General features: G+C 43.9%; 1 protein-coding gene across 1 annotated transcript; it reads right to left on the reverse strand.

The window, feature by feature from the left end:
* Window positions 1-1946: 1946 nt before the first annotated feature.
* mfsd4ab (major facilitator superfamily domain containing 4Ab) lies at window positions 1947-12057 on the reverse strand. The gene is given in 12 exon segments (XM_061258598.1): window positions 1947-2451; window positions 2709-2829; window positions 2990-3060; window positions 3418-3569; window positions 3917-4020; window positions 4022-4087; window positions 4353-4399; window positions 4402-4467; window positions 6646-6805; window positions 7801-8025; window positions 8357-8555; window positions 11502-12057. Coding segments are annotated over 12 exon segments (1506 nt in total). The 5' UTR covers window positions 11732-12057; the 3' UTR covers window positions 1947-2386.
* Window positions 12058-13086: the final 1029 nt, after the last annotated feature.

A 13086-nucleotide genomic window follows, 5' to 3' on the forward strand; every position in this document is an offset into this window, starting at 1 on the left:
CAGAATCCTTGGCTCTCTCTCTCTAGACTTATAAAGGGACACTGACAGGTGAGCCGTCACACAGGTGAAGGGCTCAGGTAGAGTTTTCAGTAGTAGTAGGACCTGAGCTATGCACTTGTGAATTCAGAATGGGGCGGCTTGCCTCTGTGGGTCTTGAGTTCACAGGACCTCGGTCTTCACCAGTGGCTGGATTCCATGAGCCTTTTTTGTTCAGAGTTCACCCTACTTCATGCTTCATGCTTTTTTTTGTCTTTTCTTTTTTTCTGATTTCCTTCCCCCATTTTCTCCCAATTTGGTAGCCAATTATTCCAATCACCCATGTTGCTGTGGATACACCGCAACGGCCCCCTCGCTCAGCGGCCCAGGAATAGCAGGATAATAGAGAGCGATATGCCTTCTACAAGCCGCATCGTCTGAAGTTTGACTCTAAGGGGAGGGCAATCAGGGCAATCCTACAGCCCCTGCCGATACCCTCCCCCCATCCTCGGAGCTGCTCCATGTGTGCTGGCCAACCTCGGGTTTGGCAGGACCAAGGTCATCCTGGTCCATTGCTTTAGCTGTGCGCCACCCCGGCACCCCGGGCTGGTGCAATTTTCATGAGTTCTTGAGTATTCTTCTAACTGCCAATCACCACTCAAGCAATGTGCCACTTGTCAGTAAAGCCAGCTGTCGCAACAGTATGACAGACTCATAGTGTCTGTCACCTTCCTATAGTAAGGGAGAGTCTGTATTCATATTACAAAGAGCTGGAATTTATTTCCTATCTTTCCACTACAGAAGACCATACAAAAATTAAAACAAATTAATTGTTGGAATAGTCGGCTTGATCCATTTCATGCTTTACACCACCCTTGATAGGCTGGAAGCAATAAGTTAAATATAGTGACACTTGGTTGCCCTTGGCAGTTATTAAAACAGCCATAGAATCAACAAATTTATTTATCTCTCCTAAGCCCTCCACCAAAGAATGTTTAATCAAAATCAGTCTGTAAGCTTTTCCATCAATGTTTTGTCAAGCTATAGTGAGCCAGGCAGGAGGCATCTACCCCACCTAGTGGAGATGGAAGTAACAGGCAGAAGAATATGAGTACACAAATTGACTCCTGTATGAATGAATATGACAGGGCTGCCCAGTCCTGTTCCTGGAGATCTACCATCCTGTAGGAATTGGACAGCCCTGCTCTAGCTGTTGAACGAGGAGCGCTTTGTTAGGGCTGGAGTGCAAACCTATAGGACAGTAGATCTCCAGGAACCGGGTTGGCTGCTCTAGAATGTGACAGTCTCCCTGTGGTGTGATCTACACAGCAGGCCATGGGTCACATCGCTACCAGATCTTTTCTCCTGTGTGAAAGAGCCTGTGCTGCTGAAACACAGTACTGGATCAATAAAGACAAACTTTACATATACTGATTTATAAAACAGAGCAGGGCAGCCCAACCCTGTGCCTGGAGCATCTAGCATCTACCTAGCATAAAGTAACGGGGTGGGATGGTTAGCACTGATGCCTCGCAAGAAGAAAGTTCTGGGTTTGAGTCCTGGCCCGATTGGATCCTCTCTGTGTGCATGTTCGCCCCACGTACCTATGTGGGTTTCCTCCCACAATCCAAAGACAAATAGCCCAAAGTCTACATTAGCCTCTTCTATCGCTGGCACGTTCACAGAAATGTTATTAATGTGCATGGACTTAAACTAATACAATAAATTCCTCGCCCTGCATCGTAACCAAGCAACACAGACATAGATGACATAGCATTTTGACGTGAGGGCAATAATTATGCAAATGCGAGGATCAGTTGGCCAGTTCCTGTGTCTTTCAGCCGTGACTCAGAAAACGCCTCAATCCATAAAAAAAGAGCAGTATTACACACATTTCTTTTAATTCTTTTATTAATACTTTCAATACAAAATTAATTTCTTTTGTTTCATTCATAATGAAGCTGGGATACAAAAATACATCTGCCATTCATGATTTATTCAGAGAAGAAACAGTGCATTGTGAAAAGCAAAACACCAATATACAAATAAAACCAAAGTACTTTCATTTACATGGAGCAACAGCAATGTTTATTTTCTCACTTCTTCATTTTGATCTTGCTTTGGAATAAAAACATACATATATTTCTGTCACTGAAATGCTTGATCATAAGTGTGTTTCAACATTTTTTTTTTCTAAGAGTGAAAAAAAATAAAATCATTTTTTAATAAATTACTAAAATTTTCTTCTGCCTCTGTCCCACTGCACTTCTAGAGGGGTGAGGTGGCTGTGGCTTGTGTTTGTGTCACTGACTACAGTACTTCCTGTCCATCTTGTCACTGATTGGTCAGTGCGGACATTCCACAGAATCCCTTGAAGCAGCAGTACTTGTACACTTCCTCCTCCTTCCCTTCATGTCGCCTGTTTCACACAGTCTGTGACCGGCTCTTCCACCATGACTGTCTTTTTGGAGGTACCTGTAAGGCAGCCCAAAAATGTTCCCAAACAGGAGATCAGAGGTGAGTAGGCCTTGATGCATTAACTGTATGGCTGTATGGCTTCTCGTCTACATGTTTTCAAAATCAGACTTTAAGTGCCTCTCTGTGAGGTCACTACAGTGATAAAAATCGGAGAAGTAGTTCCTGTGTGTGTGCGCGTGTGTGTGTATGTGCATGTGGTGTGTGTGTGTGTGTGTGTGTGTGTGCGGGTGTGTGTGTATATATATATTCAGTACCTGTGAGGTAGTTAGTGTGCATCCTGTGGAATAGCAGCAAGCCAAAGAAGAGTACGAATCCGATGCAGCCTATGATCATCCCACACAACAGGAAGCTGTAGCTGCCGTCACTGTGAATGACCTGGAGAAAGAGAGAGGCAGTGAAGATTTAAAAAATAATTACACCTTCAAACATAGCCAGTCTTCACATGGGTGCTTTAGTATTCATTCTTTATCAAACTGTCTCCAGCCCAGTTACCACACTCTTCAAATACACACACAGAGAGACATGCCATCCTTACCGATCCCACCAGAACCTGCATCACCATCTCCCCCATGCCAGCGCTGGTGACCAGGACTGTGGTGGCACATCCTAAGGGATCAGATAGGTCAAAGGTCATTACCTATCCCACAAATACATCTCTCAAAGTCAGCAAACAACCATCTCTCTTTATGTTCCTAAACAGCATTGGTCAGTAACTAACCAATGTTTGCACCAATGTTATCATTTTGACAATGCTGTAACCCGAGCAATTGCTTCACTAAACAAACATTAAACATTATTTTTATGTTTGGGTGATAGCAGAGGCTTTTGGTACACCATGCTAATTGTGGGAACAGCTTTGAATGAGAGACGGCGCACGTGGTTAGCAATGCGGTGACACTGCAGCCACTATACAGTGGTGGTCCCCGAGGTCCCTGCGTGGTCTGTCTCCAGTGACTGCTGTACCTTGGTACTCCAGGATGTCCTCGGTGTAGGCCAGCATGCAGGGGAAGATGCTGCTGAGGAACAGACCCAGCAGGCAGGTCCCCACAAACAGGAACACACTGCTGGTGTAGAAGATGAGCAGCAGCAACACTGTGATGATGACACCGGCCTGAGAGAGAGGGAGAGAGAGATGGAGAGAGAGAGAGAGACAGAGTGAGAGAGTGTGTGGAGAGAGAGAGAATGACGGGGAAGATGGAGTGAGAGAATCGGACAGAGAAGGAGTCGAGAGTGAGACAAAAACAGGGAGAGTCCCCATTTCGCAACACAAGTTGCAGTTACAGGTTTTCTTCAATATTTAAAGCTTTATTTAACTAAAAGAAATTACATTTAAAATAATTTTGTGGTTAAAGTATGTGCTCAGATACAGAGAGAGAGGGAAAGAGAAATGTTATCGATGGAATCTAACACCTGGAAGCCAAACTGATCCTGTCCTCAGAATGAAGGAGAAAGGATTTACCAGTTGACGGTGAGCAGGCGAACAGGTTTGAAGCGATACGACAGTGGAATGGACACCAGCCGGCCCGCAGTAATGGCTGCCCAGAAGATACTGGCCAGGTAGCCTGCGGGTCTTGTGCGCTAACGCCATGGGAGGAGACACGGCGTAGGTGTACACAAAGCCAGCGTACGCCCCCTGGAGGACGGGAGTGGATATGCAGGCTCAGTCGGGTGAAATACAAGACCAATCAAGCAGAGAAAAGTATTTGAATCCAAAACAATTACGTATTTGACCCAGGTCTGGTTATGATTACACTTTTGAGTTGTTTTTACTTAAATATTTTTGTTTATATACTTACTTCACAGTCATGTTAATGTTTTGGACAAGATAGCGTGTGCTGAATTCTTTTAAATTATTTAATTTAAAGTAAATTTGTAAATTTGTGCCCAGGGTCACTCACCACAATCCCATCCGTCATGAAGAGAACCAGCCCCCCCATAATGTGGATCCAAAAAAAGAGGGAGGGAGCCCTCGCAAGTTATCATTCTGGCAACAACTAAACAGGTCCCCATGTCCTGGAGAGAGAGAGAGAGAGAGAGAGAGAGAGAGAGAGAGAGAGAGAGAGAGAGAGAGAGAGAGAGAGAGAGAGAGAGAGAGAGAGAGAGAGAGAGAGAGAGAGAGAGAGAGAGAGAGAGAGAGAGAGAGAGAGAGAGAGAGAGAGAGAGAGAGGATGTGTATATATATATGACTATATTATATAGTGCATGTGCTTTGGCAACAATGGTTGATTTCTATTCATGCCAATGAAGCCATTTGAATTTGAGAAAGAGAGAGGGATTAATAGCTGGGAAAAACAATGAATCACTTATTAAAATAAGCAATAAGCAAGCTCAGAAACCAAGCCATATGTATCATACGTGTTTAGCCTCAAAAGAACATGTTTTAAGGGGTGTGTTAGAGAGAGAGCTCTTTGAACTTTGAAAGTAAGAATGTTATATACAGGATAACATTTACTTTTAATTATTCTTCTGTTTGCGTTGCTATATGCTTTGGCAATTTGTATAGGTGTAATTGCTACCAATAAAGCTTGGTAGTTTGGGAGTTTGACAGAGAACAATCTTTAACAACAATCTTTAAACAAAGATTTACAAGATATTAAACCCAACCTCTTCCTACCCCACCTCAAACCTTCCGGTCTTTCTGTGAGAGAAATTTAGTGAAAAGCAATTCAAATTCAACTCATACTTTCAAGCAGTAAAACTTTTTATGTCAGGCCCTTCAGAGAGTTATTAGCAGCCGCCACCCCCGAATAACCCCACACCCGTTCTGCTTCATTAGACTTTTCCCCGCAATAAAAGTCCCGCCTGAGTGCATTTACTGTAGGTCGTGAACTTAAAACCTGTCTGACCTTCAGGCATGTGAGCCAAGGGTGTTTCTGCCCTTCTGCATACCACACACCATGCTCGGCCTGTAGCGAAGTGGTTAAGGTACATGACTGGGACCCACAAGGTCAGTGGTTCGATCCCCGGTGTAGCAGCAATAAGATCCTCACAGCCGTTGGGCCCTTGAGCAAGGCCCTTAACCCTGCATTGCTCCAGGGGAGGATTGTCGCCTGCATAGTCTAATAAACTGTATGTCGGACTGGATAAGAGCATCTGCCAAATGCCGTTAATGTAATGCTTCCAACAGGTGGAAGTAAATCCAGCTACTGTCTATAAATAAGGTCAATAAATAAGACAAAGCCAGGCCATACTATTCCATTTGCTGAAGGTAAAGCACATCTGAGAAGGACCATGGTGAGGTGGATGTGCACACTCATTGGTCCAGGGGATTCTTTGATGTTTGTATATTTGATTTGTACATGTATATGTGTATATTTGATTTATATATATTCTGTATGTATATTTGATTTGATTTGTATTTTTTTATTTTTCTACTTCTCTGTGTTTCAATTGCTGTTCTGTCAATGCTGTTTGTAACATCAAATTTCCCCTCCTGGGGATTTATAAAGTCATGTCATATCATATCATAATCTAGAGACATGCACAGTGTCTTTGGATAGGTGAATAAGGGAAGGAACTGATGACATGGGAATGTCGGGAAAACTTGTTCAGAGCCCAGATTTGGAAAATATGAATGAAGTGTGTTCTGTGGTATCTATGGTTGTTCTATGAGAGTGTGTACTGTTTATTACCTTATAGGTAAGGCTGGCTGCTACAGAAGTCATGGGTGTCACAAATTCAGTGATTTCTTTGGCGGTTCCATGACTTTCTCCAATTTTTGCCATTTCTGCACTATTTTTACTGCTTTTACTGATTTTTGGATGACAATACAACCTCAACGTACCCTACAGTGTTATTATGAGATCTATTATTTATTTCCACTTTTATCCCCATGATTTCTGGTTTTCCATGATTTTCAACAACTTTGTGACTGCTCCACAACTTTTTCGACAATTTTCTGAGACAAATTACAGCTGTCACTTAGTATGTGTACCACACTGAGTTTGAAATCATATATCATTTTGTTCCTTAAAACAATGTCAATACTCTGTGCAAAACTAAATTATGACAAGGGTACACTTCTTCAGTCGGAATGGCTGGCCAATATGGCTGGTATTTCCTAGTGCGAATACTGTATTTTGGTGCAGTCAAAATCCAGCTTTGACCATCTTGAAATTACCAGCTCCCAGCTGTAACCTAGTACCTAAACCTAGCTTGAGCAGTTTTCAGCAGGGGTAGCCTCTCTCTTACCCCCAGCATCCGTGTCCTTATCTTCAGGCTCTTGCACCACCCCTCCCTGCGTCTCCAAGGCTAGCTCGTCCCGGTCCAGCAGGCGGGGGTCACTGCTGCCGCAGCAGGGGATCAGTCGCTCCCGGTACATCAGCACGAAAACTGCAATGGGCACGGGCACCTGGGGCAGGGGGCAACACAAGCCGTTAAGCCCACACTACGTTACATTACACTTCATCACATTTAGAGGCTCTTATCCAACACAAAGTGCATCATCAGTTACAAATGCGCTGAAAACCCTACAGGGTTTTCAAGTACCAGAAGTGACCACATAGATAAGAACTCGGAACCTGTACAGTAACCTGTTGAGGAAAAAACAAACAAACCAAAGCATCAATAAAACAGTGCTGGTGTGGGGGTAGTTAGATCCACACTCTTACTGGCGTGGGGCAGTTACTGTGGTGTGGGGGTTGTGTACAATGTTAAATCCACAAATTCGCTTTTCATCGAAGGATGTAATGTTACATTGAAATCAGAGGTGAAAAATTCAGAGTTCTGAGTTCTGAAAGTAAAAGTCCTCCCCAGTATTTTGTTCCAATCTCCTGGTTTTGCTAATGGCACAGTACTACCAGGAGGTAGAACTAATTGGTGAAATCAGCTGGCTGGGTTCATGGGTGGAAGAAACACAAGAGAGGACTTTTATTTTCTGACCTGTGGACTTTCCCCCCTGTGGGGACAATGCGGCAGTTGTTTCAGTATTCAAATTCTGCAGTCACAGCCTGGCTGCTGCGATAAGAGGAGAGAACGGCCTCCCTGTCCAGGAGACCTAGGTGAGAGGCATCAAACAGTGTGGCAGCACACACTGTACTCATACAATGTACCTCCCCTTCAACAAAAAGAACAAAAACAAAAGCAATCAAACACTTCCCTGAGTTTTGCATTCCAGCAGCACCACCCTGGGCCCCGTGGGCAGAGGTGAAAAATTCAGGTTCAAAAAATAAAAGTCCTCCCCAGTATTTTGTTCCAACCATCTGGATTTGCTAATTAGCTTTAGCAAGAATTCTTCAGCCAGGAGGTAGAACTAATGGGTGGAAGAAACACAGGGCAGGACTTTCACTCCCTGACCTGTGGACACTCCACCTCGGCCTGCCGGCTGACGACGCACGGCTTCCTCACGTTTATCAGCGCCATGATCCAGAAGGCGTAGGACACACTGGTGGCCTCCTCCCCCTCCCCCTCGGGGGCATGGCTTCCCGCTCCCGGTGGCGCATTCCTCAGGTGGTGCATGATCTCGGTTATGTTCTCGGTGACGTTGCCCACCATGCAGTTGGCCTCAGACAGGAAGGGGTCCGCGATCAGCGGACTCACCAGCGCTCCGAACCCGATGAAGAAGTGCAGAGCCTGGAGAGGAGGGTGGAGGAGAGAAGAGACAAGAGGATGGAACGCGTGAGAGGGAAAGAAAAGAATAGAACAGAAAACGTGACACATCCACCACCTTGCATACGATTTAGAACACGTGTCTGTGCGCAATTGGGCAGTTGGTGTTATTACTTTTCTAATAGTTAGAATTATAGCACTCCTGGCTGATCTCCATTGTAATGGCGATTGTCCAACAAATCAGTTTCCTTGGGTTTCCTTCCCACACGCTTGTTGTTAAAACTAACTCAGAGGAAGTGCTTGGTTGGACGTTCCTAGCTGAAGTGTGCTTTCCCCCTAGACTTTGACCTCTGACCTGTAGAAAGACGGCGGAGTCCTTCTGGTAGATCTTGACCAGCTGGATGTTGGCGATGGTGTCGATGATGCCCATGGCCAGCCCAGCCACCGCCATAGCAACGGCCAGGAGCAGCACGTTGTGGCAGAATGGGATGATGGCGAAGATGACCGAAATCATCAGAGAGGAAAGAAAGAGTGCAGACAGGGCGCATAGCAAGCTGGAGAAAGAGAGAAGAAGAGAGGGAAGAGAGAATGAAAGGGGGAATAAAGAGAGAGTGAGAGATATACGTATGTCGTGAATATTTAAAAAATATAACACAAATTGAAAAAATTATATTGCAGTTACAGGTTTACTAAAAGTTTTGAACTAAGACTAAAATACTCAGATACTCCTTTTGTTACAGACGTTTCAAATCCACTCGTGGTTAGAGTTGTATTGGCCTTAGACCTGGCGTCTGCAGCACAGCCCCTGATAACAGGTGAGGGAGAGAGGCTGGTCTCTCTCCTCCAAGGTGATACCGGTGCCCAGGTGTGTGTTTGAACTGGGCCTAATTCACCACAATGCTGCTGCAAGGTCACCTTGACCTTTATCAGGCCAAAGAAAACCCCAGACTGAAGTCCTTTATACGGCCTGCATCTATTTAGTCAGACCCAGGGCTGGTGAATGGGGGGTGGGGGCAGTGGTGCCTGAGAAAGTGCCCCCTCCATCAGCGAAGGTCAGCGGCGTGAAAGGGGGGGGGGGGTTAGGCAACCCGGGGAGCCACAAAGACTGCAGCTCATTTCCGCTCCTGATATCAGCTCCGGGGAGAAATCAGGTAACAGGAGTCAGACTGAGGCTGAACCTGAAAGAGTGCTCACGGCCATTATGTTCCTTTGCTCTTTAGTCTTTTCCTCTTAACGTTATCAGCTGAGAGCTAATACTGAGATACACTGAGAGCTCATTCCTCCATAGGAACAGTAAACACGCTAAAGTGCTTACACAGTAAGGCTACGACATGGTGGGTAAAACCCTGTAGCCCTTTAGGTGTGAGACGACAGATATTTCATTTGAATTTTCTTAACTGAACTACCTAAGGCTGTAATGTAAGTAACTGGCAATTGAAAGTGATGGGGTTTTAGAACACTGACTTATCATTAAAAAGGGGTGTCCTGCACTTGGTCCCAGACCTGGGGCTGCAGATTCTAACTGTGCATGCGTGAGCACATTATCCCATTTCAAACAAAAAGAGACATGAGTACTAATTGACCATTAAACAACAACCTCTACTGAAATGGACTAATAGTGAACAGGAGCATTTGGATAATTTAAGTGATCTTTCAAAATAAGGCAAATAGTCGATATAAGACTAATTCTGATATTTGCTGCCTGCAGTTTAGTCTCTTATTTCAGTATTAGTAAAACTAATAAGGGTTTAATTTGGCCAGGGGTCCTTAGGTCACCCCAGGTCTCCCACTCCCATGAGTGACTGACACACCTCCCTCCTGTCCTATCCCTGTCCTGTAGCACCATGTGACCAATAGGCTGCAATCTGATTGGTTCAAAATCACATTTGACCTACTGTTATGTCACAGGTTAACCGCCGACCTAAGACACCATAACCATCAGAAGCCTCACATACCCGAGAGGACAGAAGGAAGCTAATTTGTAACTTGGGGAAAAAACTGCTTTGTAAAATGTACATACACGGAGCAGAGCTTATTTTGACTAACGAATGTGGGACAGCAGTCTGCTGCAGAGTAACAGTTCCTCAACTGTCAGTCAGGACCCACAGGTGCTCTCTGTGTAAGACACTCTGTCCATTCACAGTGAAATCAAACATTCACCAGTTATACACACTGCACAGCTGTCTTTTTTAAACCCATGCTCAATTTCCCAATTTGTGGATAGATAGATGTATAGCCAGTATATACAATGTCTATGGATGCAGGGTAGCATAAAGGCTACTCTTAGGCTTTAGGTGAGATTCCCAAGTGGGCCACTGATGTACTTACTTACCCGCTACTTCCGTAAATGTCCCTCTGGTAAGAGCATCGGCTAAATAGCTTTAATTATAAGTTTTAAACAAGAGGTGGGCCTTCCTTGATCAGCTGGTTAACATTTGAAAACAAAAACTTTTCTGTAGTTTTTTAAACCAAAGTTTGGGTACAACTGGTGCGATGAACAGTTGAGCTTTTTCAACTTGCAGATTAAAAACCAAATTGTCGTACTACCCTGGTGTAAAATCCAGCTATGACCAACTTGAACTACCAGCTACCAGCTGTTTCAAAACTGGTCTTCAGCTGATCAAACCATGTTGAGTATAGAGTTAGTCTAACTGGTCAACCAGCTACCAGCTGTTTCAAAACCTAGGATGAGCTGTTTTTTGGCGGGGTTTTTCATCACGGCACAGTTGTGACCTCGATGAAGGTGCTTAACCGTAACCACTTCAGGAAAAATCTGTACAGGTAAGTAGTGCGATTAATTGATCATTTGATTTAAATATATTCACGGTGGGGAATTTGCCCAGCAAACGAATGCTATCCAAATGCTTGCAACGCAAGTACCCGAAACACGCAGCCACTTGAAAGACTGTGTGCATTATGGATTTTAATCGTTTAACATTGCAATCATTAAAACATTTAGAGTTACAAGGATCAAGTAAAATTTTGATTCAGAAAACAGTGTTCGAGAAGACCAAAATATCGTATATTTATTATAATATTTTTGCAATCTAGTGTGGCCTGGCAATCGCCTAGGTGTGCATATCTAGTAGTCAATGATTATTCCTCCCATCTGTCTTTTGGGGAAATACACTCTGAAATGAATACGACGCATGCTGCATATTAATCTTCTTTCCATTACACTTCGGTCTGGTATTTGCCTGAGGAGGATACTCGCTTAAGATAAAACACGATTTTCCCATTAGCGTGTTATTTTCTCACACTGGAATCCATCGTCGACATTTTATTACTGCAATTTTGTTCTGGAAACTGGTTCAGTGTTTTAAAAACACAACCGTCAACTACGTTTGCAACGAAAACGTTTGTCAGAGGACACATTTCTGACCATCTTTACTTTTTAAGATTCTATATAACAGGTGATGAAGTGTTACCGCATGAATTCGTGACTACGGCATTCTTGGGCACCGCGCGCACCCCCGCAAGCCTGTACCACCGCCACTTACGTTTTCTTGAAAGCCCCTCCGATCGTGCTGCCGATGAGCAAACAGAACTGCTGGGAAAAGAACACCCACGTTATTTCCTTCAGAGTGGACTGCGTTTGACACCGCAGGTCCAGGATCGTGGGACCGAGGAAAGCTATGCACAGCCCAAAACTGAAGAACACGCTCCAGTAGGTCAGAGTGTGCTGACAGTTCCGTTTGAAGAGAGTCCAAATCCGCTCGTCCACCAGCATTTTGGCAGCGGAGAGCCTCACCGAACCGCTTGAACGCGGGCGCAGAATCCCTCTTCACGGAAAGGCAAAAAGGATGCTAGAAACGCGATTGTAAAAGCAAAGCTGGGCACAGTACTCTACTTGTCAGATGCCAACCTTCCGGTCATTCCTCAGGTGGAATGAGTGGAACTTTTTGGCACTGCAATTACGCGTGACTTAAGTTGTATTTTGTTCAGTTAAAGCCCGGTCTTCTCAGTCAAAGCTGTTCGAAACGGCACATTATTAACCTCCCTTTTGGACACTCCTCTCGGTTCCCGCTTCTCCACCGTACTACCACACCGTTATGTTTTTCCGTAAAAGGGACAGGTGGACATCTCGTGGAGCACGGTTTATAAAGCAGTCCAGTTCTCACACCACACCCCTTAGGAAGTGTCTGATGGTAAAAGTGTTATTTCTTAGTTAATGCGTAAAACGGAGACTCTTGCACTGATAAACTCAGGAGACTTTCGAAAACAAGTTAATCATTTCACCAGAGGAAATTCTGTCGAAAGAGTGTTAGAAAACCACTATTTTGTGTGTCATTCATTATGTTCGTCCTCCTGGCAGTTAATCAGTGCAAGGTTTACGTAAAATGTTCTTATCAAAATGGTGTATTCAAAATCTAATTTCTTGAGATTAAAAAATATATATTATATTACATATACATTTTAGTATATTTAATATTACATTGACATCAGGCAACATTGACATCAGCCAATTCCACACAATGTCTGGAGAATAAGGCCCTTGTAGCTCATATTTCTTCATACTCCCCCCCCCCCCCCCCCCTTGACCCTGAAGACAGAAAGACAGATCAACGATCAATGGAAGGGGCTGTTGAACCATATGGTATCATGTTCCAAAAGTGCTTTACAACCTTATGGTATTATGTTCCAAAAAAAAAGACTTGGGACACCTGCATGGTTTTTAATTTATTTTACTCCTATTTAATTATATGATAAGTATACAAATGAACTTGATTCTCTTGATCATTCTGATGTCAATGTAGTGCACTAACACTAATATGTTCTATAGTAGACACTCTGCACCTGTGCCATTCAGCAGGAAAGCACCTAGCTTATTTTATGCTTGTTACTTATTCTACAGATCCCCCTTAGCTGATGCAATTTCAATGAGCTGGTGTTCCTGTGGCTGCAATATAACTAAATGCAGTTTACAGGGAAATATGTTATGGTCACAGCATACTTCATTCATGTCACACACATTGCGCAACATTATCAGGAGAAAAGGAAACACAAACATGAAAAATAAAAATAATATATAGTCCACTCTCCGCATAGGTGGTATTTGAATGATGATTAGCTTGATTTACCGTT

Source organism: Conger conger, chromosome 10 (genome assembly GCF_963514075.1).
Source record: "Conger conger chromosome 10, fConCon1.1, whole genome shotgun sequence".
Classification (NCBI taxonomy): Eukaryota; Metazoa; Chordata; class Actinopteri; order Anguilliformes; family Congridae; genus Conger; species Conger conger.